The sequence below is a fragment of the Pecten maximus genome, chromosome 6 (assembly GCF_902652985.1).
Source record: "Pecten maximus chromosome 6, xPecMax1.1, whole genome shotgun sequence".
NCBI lineage: Eukaryota > Metazoa > Mollusca > Bivalvia > Pectinida > Pectinidae > Pecten > Pecten maximus.
The window spans coordinates 22,893,914-22,913,526 of record NC_047020.1 but is presented as its reverse complement, the minus strand read 5'-3'; the positions used below and the strand labels follow the sequence as shown (position 1 = coordinate 22,913,526).

General features: G+C 34.3%; 1 protein-coding gene across 2 annotated transcripts; it reads right to left on the bottom strand.

The window, feature by feature from the left end:
• Positions 1-7,214: 7,214 nt before the first annotated feature.
• LOC117329271 (RING finger protein 121-like) lies at positions 7,215-15,855 on the bottom strand. 2 transcript variants are annotated; one of them, XM_033887132.1, is made up of 9 exons: positions 15,804-15,840; positions 14,506-14,670; positions 13,252-13,292; positions 12,718-12,859; positions 9,961-10,115; positions 9,270-9,498; positions 8,329-8,462; positions 7,728-7,829; positions 7,215-7,456 (listed from the first exon to the last, which is right to left on the bottom strand). In XM_033887132.1, the coding sequence occupies exons 2-9, from the start codon at positions 14,566-14,568 to the stop codon at positions 7,336-7,338; spliced, it is 987 nt and encodes a 328-aa protein (XP_033743023.1). In that variant the 5' UTR covers positions 14,569-14,670; positions 15,804-15,840; the 3' UTR covers positions 7,215-7,335. The 2 variants fall into 2 exon arrangements, with proteins under 2 accessions (XP_033743023.1, XP_033743024.1); XM_033887133.1 differs by lacking the exon at positions 14,506-14,670 and having other exon boundaries at positions 15,804-15,855.
• Between the last annotated feature and the right edge of the window lie 3,758 nt (positions 15,856-19,613).

Genomic DNA, 19,613 nt, shown 5'->3' with positions numbered 1-19,613 from the left:
TATGACGGCCCGGGCTGTTAGCACAGGCGCTTGCATAGAAAATGTGATTTTCATTTTTTTTTTATATGACAGTGGTATGTGTACTCTGTAAAGTACTGTATTACACATACCACTGATATCTTTTTTTTTTTAAATCTCATTATCTATGCAAGCGCCTGTGGCTGTTAGTAGGAATCTATCTTGATGAAGAGACGGATCTATGTACTTCTTGAAAGCATTTAGATCATTGAAGAAACCGCCTTGGCCATATCCTTTTAGAGCATGGTACCAACAGATGTTTCTTGGAGTTATTGGAAACAAGAGGCCCAGAGGGCCTGTATCGCTCACCTGGTTTCATGAGATATGAAACTAGAATGATGCTCAAGTCTATTTGTCGCTGGTATTGCTATGTCAATACATATTATAGGAATTTTATATATACATGTACATTGTTTTTATTTTAATCCTAAAAATGCCAAAAAGTGCATTAATCCATGAAATGAAATTGACTTTTGGTGAAACTCCATAGGGATGCTACCACACAAATGTGAGAGATATCCATTGCTTAGTTTCAGAAAAGAAGTTGTTAAAACCAATTGACTCCTTTTCGCCCCACCCCTTAGTCCTCTGGTGGCCCAGGTCAACCCCAACATTTGTACAATTTTCAATCCCTACCTCATAACCATGCTACCATACAAATGTGAGTGATATCTATGGCTTCGTTTCAGAGAAAAAGTTTAAACAAATTGACCACTTTTGGCCCCGCCCCTCAGGCCCCTGGGGGGGGGGGGGGGGGGGGTCGGGGGGGGTCAGCCCTACCATTTGTACAATTTTGAATCCCCATCCCATAGGGATGCTACCAGGCAAATATGAGCGATATTCATTGCTTAGGTTCAGAGAAAAAGTTGTTTGTCAATTTCGCCAAATTGACCCATTTTTGCTGTTTTTGTACAATTTTGAATCCCTACCCGAAAAGGATACTACTTGTCAAATATGAGAGCTATCTATGACCCTTTTTGGCCCCACCTCTCAGGCCCCTGGGGGGTCAGCCCAATCATTTGTACAATTTGAATCCCCACCCCATAGTGATGCTACCAGGCAAATATGAGAAATAGCCATTTCTTGGTTTCAGAGAAGTCGTCGTTTATATCAATAGTGCCAAATTGACCCCTTTTAGGGCTGCCCCAGAGGCCCCCAGGGGGTCAGTCCCATCATTTGTACAATTTTGAGTCCCCTACCCATAGGGATGTTTCTGACCAAATTTGTTCAAATTCTGATCAGCGGTTATGAAGAAGAAGTCAAATAAGTTAATTGTTGATGGACGGACGGACGCCTAGGTATGGCATAAGCTCACCTTGTTCCTTCGGACAAGGTGAGCTAAAAATAAGGCAAATAATCAAAACCATTCATTATACTTTTATTGTCCATCTGGTTTTTACACTGACCATTATTCATTAATTCGAACTATCTGAAGAGGAGGCTATGACATCACAGGTGTTTACATGTATCTATTTTCAAACGTGAAATATATTACGTATAGACGCCCCATAAATAAGGTCTGGGACATATATCATAGTAGAAAATAGACATTAAATAATTCATCAGAACAACGCCAACACTACATAACATCAAAGGAGTATAAACCAGTAGTTTCAATCTCTGAAAATGGTCCGTTCATGTGAAACATTAATGATTATGTTTAGATCAAATTCTCTTTGACAATATTTGTTGACAAGACATGACTATTTACAGAGACTGAAATATTATCCCTACCTGAATGAGAGCTGCCTTGTTTGTAACTGGCAAGACCTGATTCACACACAAAAGATGAAAGATATCCAATTCAGTTTTCAAAGACAGATCACATTCTGAATATCCATTGCAAACTTTTACAATTTCACTCTTAGAACTTTTGTTTCAGGAACATCACACCAATTTTCCATCAGCATACATTCTTATTTTGTATAAGTCTTTGTTACACTGATGGAGGTTTTAAAATTAAAATACAGTTATGCATTGATTTTTAGCTAAAATATTAATCCTTAACTATGCAGAGCTAAACTTTACACTTCAAATCTTGGAAAAGTTTTAATGGATCTTTTCCCATGGAAACAGAATAATAAAAGAAAAGCATTTGGATTGCATGAAAAATCAGACACTTCAGAGAAAAGATGACCTATGTGACAACTAACTGGTATATGAAAGGTTTCTAGTTTAATACATATCGTTCTATTATCTAAGAAAACAAAACATTATGGTTCAAAAAGTTAATCATGTCTTGGATTCAAGGAAGAAAAAAAAAGTGATAGAAATAGTATGATGTTCAAATTTACAACAAACTCTCTTTGTGTGTTAATCTTATAATAAATATTCCACAAAATAGAAATGATTGTAAGTTGGGGAGACTGGAGGAGTCCTCTATACTATCTACATCCTCTATACTTCGGGGGCTAGTTTCACTTTCACTCTCTGCAACCATGGACAGTCACTGCTCTCTTTTTGATAAACACACAGATAAGTGTGATCCTTTAAAACACATCAAACAAATCTTGAGGTCACATAAAAACGAATCTCCTGGTCGGCACACAAACAAACCTTGAGGTCACCATGCAAAAGAATCTCAAGGTCGTCATACAAATGAATCTAAAGGTCACCAAACAAACAAATCTCAAGGTCGCCATACAAATGAATCTAAAGGTCGCCATACCAATAAATTGACTGGCTATGAAGTTCATTGTCATGCTTATGTGATCCTCAAAAGAAATGCACTAGCTTAGTGATTGGTTGTGTTTTGTTCCCGACACCAATCAAATAGCTAGTTGTGTGTCTTTGATTTTGCCACATATTCTGGGGTTCAGAGAGCAAAAGTGAATATATCTCCTGGAGTATTGAGGATGATATAATCACAGTGGTCTACACCTTTAAGTAGGAGAGGTTTATGTTTTTCCTCTATTACTACTTACCAGATGCAGACACCTGTGGCTATACATGTAACGGTTGCCTCGATAAAGCAGAATCAACAACAATCAACTTAAAATGTGCTCAACAGGTTTGTTTCCTTTGGCTTTTATAATATACATGAATTATTCTATATAACAAAATTATAAATACTGAAAAAAATCAACAATTATAGCTCAATAAAAATTATCTCATGTCAAATTCAAAAAACTTGAAAAGAATAATGGAACATAAACTATAATGATATCATGAAAACTAATATTTGAAAGATTCTAATGAATTTATACAATGATATTTTCCCCATTATGTTACAAACTTTTATACATCTCAAACAATCCCACTAATTTTTCAACTCTAGGGTCTTTCAGAAGATAGTTTACTTTTCCATCATTGAATTCACCTTCTCACAATTTTGATGCAGCCCCATCATTCAAAGGTGCCAACAAAACTGGAATAAATATTTCTTTTTACAGCCACTAAAATTCCGACCAACTTCTGGTAAAATTCCAGTATCACTCTACACACAGCCATATCTTTCTTTAAGTTTGTACATTTACTTTGATTTCCCTTCATTTAAAATAAACACAATAACTTTTGGCCTTCAGTGTTTACAGAATTTATTTCTTGTTAACAGTACATTACATCTATACACATTTTTGCAAATGTGCACATGCCCCAAAAAAATTAATCAAATGCTCACAGTTTTTCTGGCAATGGTCAGAATTTTGGAAGTACAAAAAATGTACATGTTTATCAATTGGTGAAATAAATACACCGGGGTACCCAAAAATTAAATTCTAATTAAAAACCGGAGTCATATTTGGATAGAGATCTAGGGGGACACCAACATATGAAAATAAAGCATACAAGAGACAGCAGACAAGAAAGGCAATCTTAATTAAATCTAGATGTTCATTATCTACTCGTAAACTCCATTTCGTATGAACAGAGTTTACGGACTAGATAATGAACATCTAATTTCAATTAGATTGACGAGAAAGCCAGAAGATAAAAGCAAAAAAGATCCCAAGTGTTGTAATAGTGTTAGCAGATTGCAAATACACACACATATACATACACACTCTCACGCACACATACAAATCTCAATTACACAAATGCATGAATAACTTGTATATCATTTTATCAGTGAACCATTAGCAAATATCCAACTGACCAATAAGAACAATACTTTGTAATTTCAATTATTTCTATTATTTTTTGTTCATAGGCAGATGTATTTGTTGATAAATTGAATCATTTCAAGAAATAAATGGAAGAGCAGCCTTATCAAAGTGACATACCACAGCGTCATACAAATGTGAAATACAATATTACTTATCCCCGAGCTAATTCAGCAACTGAATCTTTAAATGGATTCCCTCCATATAACACACGATTTTCAACCATATGACAGAATAAATAAATATGTTGTACCTTTATTAGTTTCCACTTGTAAAAATGTTCAGTGTTTTGAAAGTTATGGTATTTAAAGGGAAACTGAAAGTTTTCAGCAATTACACCAATTATGATACACACATTTTGCTACACATGTATGAATGTTTACACATGCCCTCAAAAGGCTTATTCTGCACACATGCATATTCACAATTTACAATCACAAAACATAAACATCCTTTAAGGTTCTACATGATTTCAAGGTTATACATATACATGTGCAGATGTTCATTTAAATACATGCATACCCTTGTATACAAATATGCATGTATTATTACACACGTATGTTTTGTGGACCCTTGTTTCCCTTTGGGGAAGTACGTTATTTTTAGATAGATAGGACAACAATAACTGAAACGCTAATCAGTAAACATTAAAATCTGGACAATTTTTTTCCAAATTTTTGGATTCCTGATGTTGTACAGTTCATCCCCTGTTAACACATTTACAACATTATAAATAATAAAAAATTGTTGCATTACTCCAACAACACACACACCCATCACTTATAAACCACAACAATATAACTGTCTATTAGGTACACACTATTTACACAGGGACTTGGCACAAAATCCCAACCCACAGTTCATATATCTGTATTATAGTGCCAAGGTATCAAGAACTTATAATAAATATACATGGACTATTGGTTGGGAATGTGTGACTAGTCCCTGTGCATGACTATATATAAATTACAAACAATACATATAAATAATCTTCTCCAGTTTTCACATTTAAGATCTATACCTGAAATAGCAGGTGCTTGAATCAGCTTCCCCTAACCCTGACAAAATTAGCAATGTGTAATATTGTAAAATTGTACAGGAGACATTACCTCACACAATAGTACAAAAGGAGACAATGCTTCATTCATTTTCAAGATAAAATGAATTGATTCAAGCACCTTTTTGTTAAAAAATATTTAAATGTCACATTTGTTTCAAATACCTCTCAAATACTAATTTGTATGAACTCGACACTCAGACAACAATATATTACAAGCACACATTTAATATATCACACTAAAGTTTTTATATCATACAGGTAAACAGTCTCTATACTTTTAAGCTAAATCCTCTCACCAAATGACATGATTTTAAATATGTTGTCAATGTACACAGTATATGAAAGGTTTACTTTTGTTCTTGTTACAAGATGCCAACTTCAAGTACAAAAATGTACTTATGAAATCACATTGGATTCTCTAAAATCAATACCCAGTCTTTTATTGTCCTAATTCACAGGTATTTTATTGTTTTAGATATTGGATTCTCTCTAATGCAGTTATTCTATTGTTCTATTATCTAATATTGAATTTTTATTACTTTTCTATTCTTCTATTGTTACTGAATGTAACAGGATCCACACTTTCACATTTTATTTAAAATTATGTTTTTCCCACAGCCTTTTTTTCCCCATGATATTCTGCAAATCATTCAGATATATTCTGTCTGTCTGGACAAAACATAGTGTATTCTCCCGATTTTGGAGAATATGTCTTGATAACCCCGTATGGAGCCCCTATTCATCTTGTTAGATTCACTTAGGCCTATGACAGGTAACGCTTGCTGGCTGGTGAAAGACATATGTGTGGGGCATTGGTCAGTTAACTGACCTGCTCACAGACCGTAACGAAATTCTGACACTTCACTGACTGCAAGGGTGACAATACCCCGATAAATAAACAATTAATTAAAACCAATTAAGCTGAGGACGCGTGGTGATGGTTTTGTAGCAGGTCAGTCATGGTTGATTAAACGCTTGTAAATGGCTTCGTATAATGCCTTTAATGTCAAGCGCATAAACGACCTCTACTTGACAGTATATCTCGGACAGAAAAGTGAAAACAACACTGGCAATGTTATCAACGGAGTATCAAATTTGACAGATTACTTATTGAAATGTTAACTACATTTAAACATTGGCTGATCTTTAGATAATTAGCACAAGGAAATAAATTCACAATAACGACCATATAGACCGAAGGCCTGGTTGCCGGTAGGTAACATCGTTTCAATCACCGTAGCATCAGCATACTTATAGTGTCAATTAGCAGAGACTTATTTTGGCTGAAACTTTCCCAATTCACATTTTGAAAGACAAAAACATGTCCACAAATACTCACTTTCTTAAACTAAATACTGTCATGTTAAAACTTTGAATTTAAGTATCAGTCCCCACCTACAAAGTACTGAGTTGTAAGCATATAGTGAATACAACTGCTGGTACAGCCCTTTTTTTTTTTAAATTTTTTGTATTATTGTCTTTGTTGTAATCCAAAGGAAACATTTGAAATTTCATTCAGATATTATATTGTACTCTAGATATTTATCGTGACATTTTAGGTATTTTTTTTTAAGTTTACTGCTGGAGAGAAAGCTTGATAGAAAGTGATATCATTGTGATAATTTGCATTTAATTGACTGACATCTATCTTACAACATAATTTTCATAACACATCTAAGTAAATACTTTTATTTAGAGTGAACAGAGAGTTAAATCATATCCAGAAATAATTAAAAATGATGTACTTTTGCAGCTATTTTTTGTAACTTGTTGCTTATATAATTATCTTTCCAAACTTGAATAAAAAAGATCATTGGCCAAGCTTGAAATAAGTTTTTTCCCACCTTTTTTTCTGTGAGGGAAGAAAGCTTAAGTGTTCATGCAAGGAATTTACTTTCCAAAATAGCAAATTATCTCCCCTTAGTTTTTGTTTGCTAAATGTGTCGCGCGTGAAATGTGTTTTCCGGTCAAAAAAGTCGCTCACGCACTTTCTCCCCCATGAGAATTTTAAAAAGTTGGCAAGTATGCTTCCATGGTTATATTTTGAAAAAAAAAAAAAACAAAAAAAACATGTACAACACAAGTATTATATATATCATTGGTCAATGAGATCACATACATTTACATCCATATTTTCACACTTTTGGAATAAATAGTCTACTCCAGCCCAAGGGCCCAGTTTATACCCTGAACTACCATTATAATGATTGGTTGCCAAGCAACAAGGTAACGAATCCAATCTAGAAGGTTGCCATACATCATATGTGGACGGTCCCATCTGACGAGGCAGTCAAGGTCAAACAGGTTTATTTAAGATCAAAGCATGTCATAGTTTCGAAAAGTGACTTTCTCCTGAATGCAACATTTATGCAGCTGAATGCTGTTGAAAATATTCTAGATCTTTACATAGTGACCTTCAAAATAATAATACCAGAAATGAATGAAATCTGTATTTGAATAATGATATCAAGTACAGCAAATGAATTATTGCAGATGATCTTGTCCCAAAGTATGATTTGACTACCACTCGATCACATGTAAAAGGATACGGACTCGGGAACATCCTCTTCAGGTCCACCTTCTCTTTGCAGTATGGACATGTCTGTTTTTTACCTACAATACACCAGCCTCTTAAACAAAACTCATGGAATCTGAAAAGCAGTCAAGGACAGTGTAACATACCAATACCAGTGTGCTCTTTGGGAGAGGAACCGATATACATGAAAGTTCTATCGGTTTTTACTCTCATTGAAAATGCTTGTTATCATATTACATTGTGAATCTATTGAATAAAATATTGTTTACACTATCATATATCATATCACCTGTACTAGCATATCATCATATTATCTAGCTTTCTAGTATAAAGTGTATAACTTTGAATATTTCCCAATATTCAATAATAGACATTGATGTAAAATTCTTTATCAAAAACAACAATATTTGTGCTCTAATAATAAGATGTCAATTTTGATTGCAGAAACAACTGGAACATGTTGATGTCCTGATGATCCAACATTTCTACCTATTCAGGATGTTTCATATGAATACATATACATTCAGCTATAATAGGTATCCATTATTGATCCTATTGAAGTGTGAGGAAGGGGATTCCACTGTGTGTGGGTTAACTTGTAGCACAAAGGATACATATGGTTACATCCTAGTTTACATGTTTCTTCAATAATGGCATCTTCATTATTTAGCACCATAATTGGATTTCCACACACTCCACATACGTTTGGGTCTAGTCGCTTTCCTGGCAGACCTGTTGTTGAGTAATACTGAAACAAGATAAAACATATAAAGACACATAAAATAACATAATTCTGTCCCCCAAACAATGTCCCTTTGACAAAATTTTCGCTATGTTTCTTCTTCTCATTATTGTTCTTATTTCTTCTGTCAAAGAGGTTTCCATTGAAAACAAGGCCGTAATTCAATGAAACTCCACAAGAGTGTTTGTGTTGTATGATCTGCACTGCACAAGAGTATTTTTGTTTTTTCGGCTGGAAATTTGGTATATAGGTACAAACTCATTGAGATATCAACTACTTTATTTACGACTGGGAGGGTCACTTAGGGGGAAATACATAACAGTGCCCATTACAATTAGTGTACTTGTTATTTTCTGTTTTCCATGCCATGATGGTAAATAATGCTTTAATCAATAAAACTGAAGGCAGAGAATTTCAATTAGCAGTAATTACCCAGTATATATAGGTATCTATTAGAACACAAGATCTACTCCAGTCAACGTGACATAGTGAAAAGACAATGATGCTGTAAAGTATGACATAAAACCTGATTTCATTATGTTAGCCCACACATCACAAGTGGTACGTATACCATACTAACATAAAATTTTGACAATAAAACTTATACATACTGTATTTACACTTAACATGTATTCATTTTGTCTTTAACTATGAAATTTGTTTCGTGTGATAATAATTGTAAATACAAAGAATGCTGTGGGAACACATATTTTACAACACTTTTTAAATGAAATGAAAGAACTCCTCTGAATTGTTTCATCAATCTTTCATGTGCATAAAACTGAAATTTGTGCAGAAGAATGATGGTCTTACCCCTATATGTGCAGCCATAGTATCTGAGCAGACTTCAGCAAAATCCCGCGACACAACACCAAAGTAAAGTCCATAGAAGAGAAGTAACAGTCCAAAGTCCATGGATACATTAGGTTTGATGAGGAGTAAAAGGTTCAGTCCTAACAATGTCAGCATAATGATCATATAGCCTGTCACTCCCGCAAAGTAACTCACTTTGTGGATCATTATGAACCATTTGTAAACTAATCTGAAACAGAACCAACGGTCAAACACTTTAATGATGAAACATGCAAGTCCTTACCCTAAAAATTGCACCAACCCATAAAGCCATCATTGCTAATCCGCATTAGTCTTGTTACATGTATATTTACCTGACAATGCCATAGCACGTTGCAAACCCTCTGTCTGGCATTTCATATTGGTACCATCAATGTGCTGAGAGAACAATATATTCCCAGGGCATCACTGGTACCCATAATTCAAAAAAATGATAACTCATATATCAATCTTTTTCTCCTTTTCTTAATTTAATATTGGTTTAAAATATTCCTTAATGATTATAGGCCATATAATATACTGATGAATCCTAATATATATACTTCATCATGCAATATAACACATACAAATGCTTTATTACATGTATTGTGTTTATCTTATAAAATAGGGCCTCCCTGACACATATTTTGCTTTTGTGTATGAAATAAATTACCTTGGCGTATTGCCAGGAAGAGGTTTCCTCGTAGCTCTAAATGTTACAAATCCTGTTATCAAGGAGAATATACCCCATATAACAACAAATCGTAACCAGGAAAACTTAATACAGAATCCAATTGGTATGATCCACATCCCTATTAGAGTTGCTCTCTGAAAAGAAAATTATAGTTAATACAGATGTAAGATATACATGTTCAAGTTATTCCTAATGTCACTATGGTACATGTGTCAAACAAGACAATTCAATAAACTACAGTACCCCACCCAATGTGAAGTTTTATGCCGAGAATGTACAGATAATAAATAAATCTGACGGATATTTCTGATAAATGATGTCTGTTTACAATGAAACTGGATCTGGTGACAAATGTACATTATTTGATTGCATTGTGTGGTATGAAATTTAGTAATATCACTAATTTTATATCAGGATTCAGATGTGAACTAGAACTGTCGTCTGGATGGCTGACTAATACCCCCGCAATCTGCACTAGTCAATGCATGGTGAATTGGAACTGTTGATTAGAGGCTAACTGAGATAACCCGTGCATGCCGATATTTCTGAAATTCAGATTGTCTGAAATATGTGTTGTTCACAATAAAGAAGATTATTAAAGTGACCAGTTGCAATAGCAACCATAACTTAAAAAAAAGAAAGTGACATGCACATCTACACATGGTCCTCTATATGTGTGTGAAGTTTCATTGAAATCGGCCCTTCGGTTTAGGAGGAGTTGTCCGGACAAACTTAAAGTTATTGTTCTTATCGGAAAACCTGTTTATAGTGACCAGTTGCCATAGCAACCATAATTTTGAAGAAAAGAAAGTGGCATCCACATCTACACATGGTCCTCTATATTTGTGTGAAGTTTCATTGGAATAGGCGCATCGGTTTAGGAGGAGTTGTCCGGACAAACTTAAAGTTAAGGTTCTTATCGGAAAACCTGTTTATAGTGACCAGTTGCCATGGCAACCATAACTTTGAAAAAACAAAAAGTGGCATGCACATCTACACATGATCATTAATATTTGTGTGAAGTTTCATTGGAATCGGCCCATCGGTTTAGGAGGAGTTGTCGGACAAAATGTGTCTACAGACAGACGGACAGGATGGACAGACAACCTGATTCCAGTATACCCCCCTAACTTCGTTGCGGGGGTATAAAAATGAAAATTTCAAAAAGGCAATGTGACTAATTTGATTAATGATATCACCCATTCTAGGGTGTAAATTCTATTAAAAAGAAAATATAACGAAATATAGATGTGCATACAGATGTATCAGGATCATACTGTACGGAAATTGAATAATGGGCTCCATCACATTAGTTCTGAAATCTGTCTTTCACAGCTATTGTATAGCTAACGACCCAAGTATGAAGTGCCTGTGGCAAGAGGTATTAAGAACCCGACAAACTGTTTCTTTGATGTATGTCGAAGGTCACCATGTAGGTCAAAGTCACCGACTTTTGGTATGCGACACAGCCTCATTTAGGTGAACCAATGTCTAAAGTATGAAGTCAGGGTCAGGAAGTGAAAGACACAATCTACAGAAGGAGGGAAGATTTACATCGGGTAATATAAGTTCTGTGCCGAATCCTGTTTCAATTCCTGCTTAGTTCAAAAAGTTCAAGATTATGTTTTATTATATAATTATTACCCTTGAGTTTGGAACCACACAAACATATGAGAATGTCACGATGGATTCATGAACAAGAAACATGTTTATAATGTGTCATGAATGCCCTTTACCCAGCTTTGATTATACATAGTGTAAAAACTATCATGACCCTTGGCTACAGTTTGTACCTGTAAAAGCATCCTTTGCGAATTCAGGATATCCATCAATGAACTGATAGGGAAGCAATTCCCAACATTATGCCAACCAGTTAACTTCATACTAACAGGAAGTGGTCAAGTCAAATGGATTGACATGTGGTCCTACTTACATAATTGCAAAGGATTAAGAACCCCTGTCATCAAATTTAAACAGCAAAAACTGTACAAATACAGGAATATATATTAAAGTTTCTGATTCCAGTAGTATATTGTTGGGATAATTTTTCTGACTCTTCAATTAATGACATAAAATTTATTAAGCAGTGGTCCTCTCAATGTTTGGTTTGGTTTGGTTTATTTTGTTTAACGTCCTATTAAGAGCTAAGGTCATTTAAGGACGGCCTCCCGTGCGTGCGACATGCATGCGTGTGGCGAGTGCGTTTATACTGACAACGGGCGAACCAGTCGTCCCACTCCAAATATGCTGAGCGCTGAGCAGGAGTAGCTAGTTACTAGCAACTATCATTTTTAAAGATTCTGGTATGTCTCGGCTAGGGGACAGAACCCAAAACCTTCCTCACAGCGGCGAACGCTCAACTAAAGGCCAAAAGTGAGGCATTGTCAAGGGAGACATTAGGAAGAAGAAAGTTGTTAAGAAAGAAGAGAAAAGATTAGATCCCAAGTTTAGTCGCCTCTTACGATCATGCAATGGGGGCAGCAGGTACAATTCTTACGCCCTACCTGCAGGGCACCCTCTCAATGTAAAGGGAAGTGACATAAAGAAAATTACATTACAGAGAGCAAGCAAGAAAACAGTTTATAGCATAAGAAATAATGAAATGAGCATTTCTAGCTTTTTTTTTTAAATGTTATCTTGAAAAGCTGAAGGTACTGGGAAAAGTTTAGTGGTCGTAGGACAAAATCTCTACAGAACAATATCGCATATATATACATAACTGTGAACAACTCTTACTTCATAGGATCGAAAATGGCGTTGTTTCCACTGTACAAGCAGTATCTGAGCGACCACCAATGTGGCAATGAGGATGAGCACCATTTCAGCATGCATGGCCTCATGGCCTTTGTGTTTTTCATGTAACCGCTGGTGTTCTATCCTGAAAAAAAACCCAATAAAGTCAAAAATGAAATTTCATTAATCTACTACAATAATTAATAACAATTAATGTTTAACAGGCATATAAAATACATGTGTTCAAAAAAGCTTTATCAACAATCAATCTAAACACTATCAGAAAAGAGGGACCAAAATCCAGACAAAATTGAAATTTCATCCATATTGTGTGTTAAATTGAAGTTGTGCAAGTGTACAAATTAAATGTACCTGTACAATATATACAAAGTAAATATTACTCAACTTTCAACAGAAGTTAAAAATCCAAATTCTGGGTAAACAGATTTAATTCTAGGAATTCTCTTCTACAAACTCTGGGTAAACAAATTTATTTCTAGGAATTCTCTTCTACAGAAATTTAAGTACTTTTCTTACCTCCATCTCTCCTTTTCTGATAGTTTTGACAAATCTATATTCTGTAAATATTAAAAAGCATGAATATTTAATATTATTTATTACAGCAAAGTTCTTAAATTTACATAATCAATTAGAACAAACAAAAGTTAGGGTTCTCATTATTATAATATTCATATACATAGCATTCTAAGTTATAAATTAACATATCTTAATAGTGTTTCATGAACATGTTGGGTGAAACATAAGTCAGGTTTATTTTTCAAATAACAGTAAACATCTCATAGGTATTAAAACTATATTTATCTTAATACAGGTATATTAATTTGTAGGATTGTTAATTGTAACACCTATACAATGTACTTTTGAACTTGGATATTTTGGCTGGTATATAACCAGTAAAATAACTGTAATTTATATCTATTACTCATCAATGCAGTGATATTTTTACCCTGTAAAAAAATGCTCTCTTTCGAATTCTTTTGAGATGTAATTCCCAAAATGAGTTAACAATCACCAATATCTTCTTAATTCTTAATAAAGTATTATTATTAATTTTCAAATTTAGGCACATGCTGCTATAATTTCTGGTGGAGATAACACCGCATAGATTGCATACTATCCATTATTAACTTCACCACTGAAATCTCACTACAAGGAAGCATGCAAGAAAACTATAACCCTGACTACTTCCACCATGCCAAAACATGACTACTTCCATCATGCCAAAACAAACAATCTACAGAAACATTTGTATCTAATAAAGAATTTGTAAACAAACAAATGCCAGGTACCAATAACTATTGATATCTTAAAACAAGGTACTGTTTTCAGCGATACAAAACCGACATAAATGTTTTAAGCAACCTATAGCTATAGCTAAACCGTTGATCAGGATATGAACTTACAAATTATCATAACTACCTGTGTATGCTATAACCATAATAAAGATGTATTTGGTGCAGTGCCTGCATACACAAGTGAATGCCAGTTATACTTTAAATCACTTATTTTCATTAAGAGCTATTTTCACTTTGAATTAAAAACAATTGTGTCCTTTCAAGGATGCTTCATTATATTGATCCTTGTCAGTTCATTATGAAGAAATATTTAAGAAAATATTTTATTTTCCTGACAAATATATATTATCATCTTGAAATTAAGTGATTTCCTGAGGATGTTGTAGGTAAGAGTGTCAAGCAAATTCCATCACAGCTTCTAACACCTTATAAATAGTAGGAACCCAAAATTACAACCCACACAAAGATGATTTACCTCTAGATCAGCATAGTAGTAATGCTCCTTTGAGTATCTAGGGAATTTAGTCCTAACTTGCATGCTTCCTCCAAGATAAACAAATGTGCAATTTTTTGGACAACTTAGTGTTTGTGACTTAACACCAGCAGGTTCACCGTCTCACAAAGCATGCATGTACAGTATCTAGTCATGATAAAGAAAATCATAATTTAAATAATCGAAACTGTTTGTGATGAACAGGATTTTACTTAACGAGTTCTTTTTCACAACAAAAAAGAAAGTGTCATTAAAATAAAGATGTCTCAATTTCCATAGCAGTTTAATTAAAACATTTTGTAGATTAATCACATCTAGAATAGTTCTTTATGATTGAAACAAAAGCATCATGTCAAGTGAAATATCTGCAGGCCCTGAATCGAGGATTCTGCCAAGCAACGCATCAGGGGTAAAAACATTTTTTTCAATTAAGTCACTTGCCCCTGGCAAGTAGATCTCAAGAAATCCGCTTATCTGAATGCAATGTCTATTAGTATAAAAAAAAAAATGTCCTTCTACACTCTACCTGTTGTACAATGTATGTGTTAGTCCGGTTGTGTGTGAGTGTGTGTATGCGAGTGTGTGGTTTTTGTATTGTATCATTTCTGTACATGTATATATTTGTTGAACCGATGAGCCGTAAGGCTCAAGGAAATAAAGAACTTAACTTAACTTGCTCCATACTATATGCCTTTCAATAAAATATTAAAATATAAATGAAAAGTCCATGTCAAAAATTATTTATTGAATAGCCATTATTTAATATCAAGTTACTGAATTGAAAATATTTACAATCTGTTATTGAAAGAAAAAAATGGAGATAATCAGAGAATTGCACATAAATAGCTGTGATACTAATGAAATGACAACATAAAAACAGCGTTATATATATATGGTTACACGACTACTCTATTCAGTACGTGATATGTTATTAGGCCAAGTCCGATTCTTGTGCTTTCGGTTCGCGAAGTGAAAGTGACTGGCATTTGAAACAAATCATAGTATCTTAATCATGTGCTTATGAATGTGTTCATAAACTGGAGCATTTCATCTTGTTAGTAGGCAACGCTGACCGTTTAGATTGGTTGCCATCGATATCATAGCTACCAGCATCATCAGCAAGATCTGACAGCTCATATTCAGTCCTGTTTTCCATCTCTTGGAACAATGCGACTTAAAAATCAGATATTTGTTAGTTACATATGCATGTTAGTCTCATTACAACATTAACAATATCTCGAAAGAATTATCTGCCGTTGCTGGTGGGATAAAAACATTACCGATAGATTTGTAACGTGGCCGGCATGATGTATGGAAGCCATGTTGGAAATGGCACGACTGAGGCGACCTCTATCAACAGGAACGGTAATTAAGTTGTTAAAGGAAAAGTTGTTTTGAAAGTGATACTGTACTGAAGGCCTGTGTAAAATTTGAATTATGTCCGTATATTTATAAACGAACACACATAAATTGTATGATTTCAGAACGCTTCATTCCAAATGAAATTCACATTGTTGTTTTAACCTGTTTAACAGTAAATCATTACCAAGTTTGATTCTCCTACATATTTTCCCCGTTTTGTATTTTTTTGTACAAATATTTTTTTGTATTGTTAAAAAGATTTTATGAGGAAAATTGGTGTTATAATCTTTTTAAAACGTAAATATGCTTGTACATTTTATCGTCAACTTATAATGATACACGTATATATCAATATAGCCCAGACGTTTCTGTACAGTCGTATCATCTACCTTATGTAGATCGAAGTGCAACTAACAGTGTTAAACACAAAAAATGTTTAACACCACGATGAAAGTAGGCCTAAGTAGTTTTTTATATGGCATATCATCTGAACCATGTCTTTATATGTATTAAATGGTTGGGACAAAAACTGCCCGTTTTATTCAATGTTGTTTTATCAAATTCAATTTACATTTGATTTATAGTGCAGTCTTTCAATTATTATATGTATCATTTATGTTAACATTACCGTCAGTAAATGACCGCGCATAGTTATTGATATGACATTAAACAATACAAAACGAATATTAAATTATATATTGAACGTTTTGACTATACACTTGAGTCGCGTCGCCGTCCCCATGCCATAGAAGTTTCGTTTTATCTTGATTAACACGTCCCTGGTTTAATCAACAGTCTTCCCTGGAAAATATTTTCGGGTCAGTTTTTCTATAATTGGTTTATTCTAGTTTATTATAATTGCCTTAACCAATATAGATTGTTATAGCTTTATAAATATACCTATTAGTCAGCTATGTTTTAATCAGTGGCAGCGTACACACACCAGCACCCAGAGTATAAACGGAAATCAGGGGTGGAACTATATTTGAAAATGTTCAGTTTTTAAGCTGTAAGTTGAAACCAGAGGAGATTTCTGCGTGGTTTTGCTGAATATCAATGGTTCAATGTTTCACATATTTCCAAAACTTGTTACAGGTATTTATGATTATATGCCTTTAATATACGGCTAAATAATTCTACGAGTTAATATTCGGCTGAATAATGAATTTTGGAAAAAATGAATTAAGACAAAAACTTTAGTAGAAAATCTGCGGTGTAATATTTTCATCTAGATTTGAAAACTTCCATTCTATAAATAAGGAAATAGTGACCTTACATTAGTTGCCACTCACATTGCAAATTAGACATATCTCTGTTTATAAATAAAGGAACATGACCATTCAATTAAAATCACATTAGAACAGAGACATATATAGATTTGTGTTTTCCAGTTATATTTGTATTGAAAAAGAAAAGAAACAACTTACTTTTGATCAATAACATATATATTGTATCCATAATAGCATTGATATAGTAATTCACAGTATTGAAGCTGTCTTTCATTCCCGTCCATAAACATATACAGTACAGTATACATCGTGTAAATCAATATACAACCGAAAATACACACTCTACGATATCCACTGGTGCCCCATATGTAGGGCTTGTTGGTGGGATCAGGGTAAAGTGATCACACAAGCTGGTCAGCATCTCTTCCAACCATTATGAGCTTTCTCCTGGTACGTGTAGCGTGCATCTCTCCAAACACCCCTTCTGGATAACAGAGTCCAAAATAATTAGATTTGTATTTTGTTTTTCTGATCCTTGAATTTCTCATGTATGGCCTGTCCCCCAGCCATATTTGTCTGTCTGAAGTAACACATGGAGTACAGAAACAACCTCTACATTTATTTGGATGAGGAGTATCTCCCCTCTATTTCAGATTAAAAGTTTCCTTGGTCGTCCCAATTTTCATCTTATTTTCCTTTTTATTGGAGATCAGTCACAACGCCTTTTTGTTGAGTAACTTCCTCTCTTTCCTGTCCATTTTCTGCAATTCCATCTGATGTCTCCTCTTGAAAATCCCAATCATTGATAATTGACGCAGTCATGAAAGTCTTAACTGTTGTGGACAGAGTGCTGGCACTGTCATTACTTAGTTGTTTCCTTGTCAGGTTCAGGATCACCTCTCTCCTTTCCATTTAGGATATTGGTAATGAGATTTAGATGAAAGCTAGACTTGTAATCCCTAGAGTGATGCCAATATTGGTAACTAACCTTTTATATATTAAAAGGTTAAATTTTTCATTGAGCTGTTCCATTTATTGAAAGGGAATGAAAGATTAACATTTGAATATCTTTCCTATTCAAAACGATTATTTGTTAGAAGTCAGAAAGATCTATTGCAGACAATAATCTTAGACTTATAAGAAGAAAAAATCGAATGATTAAAAAATCCATAGCTGTTCAAATATATACATAAACAGAGGACATGTATCATCCTGACCTCCCTTACATTTAAAACAGTCCATTCTGTACTTTCCCACCCATTTCACCAATTTATTCAAAAAACGTTATTACACTAAGTTCAAATCAGTTAAGATATTTAGAAGATGCTATGATAAAAATATGAAACGTATAAGAGATGTCAAAAGACAGGAGAGCGTATCGAAGAAAGAAGAGGAAATCTGAAAGAAAGAAATGAAAGACGAAAAAGTAATGAAAACCGGAAGATATCTGGAACTATCAAATACTATGTAGATGATGTTATTTAACAAAATGGACTGAATCAAACTTATCACTGGAGAAAAGGTTTCTGATGTCAAAAACATTATTTGTTGAATGGAGTGTTTGTTTTCTACTTACAAGCCCATAAACCAGTATAGCTATTGCGACGCCGACATCAGAAAATTAACAATGCTGGGGAAGTAACATACCAATGTTCAGCTGGACACACAGTGAAATGTGACACACAGAAAACTGTGACATCTCTCCTAATATTGTAGGAGGTAAACTGTTGTCAAACATACGCTTAGTCCATGCAGTGATACACGGGAATAAGATACAGCCAATTGCAATATGAAGCTGCAAAAATCGATGTCTGTGCCGAGTAATATGTTGACGGACTTCATGAAACAGTTTGTGAAATCACAGAAAACTTAGCTAAAACGTTTATAAAGAATGTTTTTTAGAGGAGGAAGTGAAAAATACAATGTGAGGCAAATGGGAAGGAATGTTCAGGAATCGACACCATAACAGATGCTCAACTTTGGTGGAGGCGAAATGTAGCCCAGTCAGATGTTTTGGCCCTTGGCAGCATTACACACACGGTGTTAGGAGCTGCAACAATTAATAAGGATGCTGATCAATTTAGACATGAACTGTTAGGTGACAGATATATAAATATTTCAAAGATAATGTCATTGCAGTCTGTATACATGATCATGAAAGAAACACATCTGTTAATAAATATATAAGAGAGGACCAACCAGACGTGCAAAATTCTAATGACACTCGGCATGCTGCGAGAGGAATCACCAATGAAGGAAATCGCTACACGTCCCGCTAAAATACATACACAAGACTGGCTCTATAAGAACTCATTGTTACTAAGACCAGGCGCGCATCCAGTAATTTGAAAAGAGAAATTTAGTGGTAATGCGAGCGTATGCGCGAGCCGAATTTCGGAAAATGAAATGATTACAGCGAAATTTGCAATCTTTCTGGATAAGATTTTTGTGAACTTTGCAAAGGGCATCACAGTGAACTGACTAAAATTATGAGTGTTA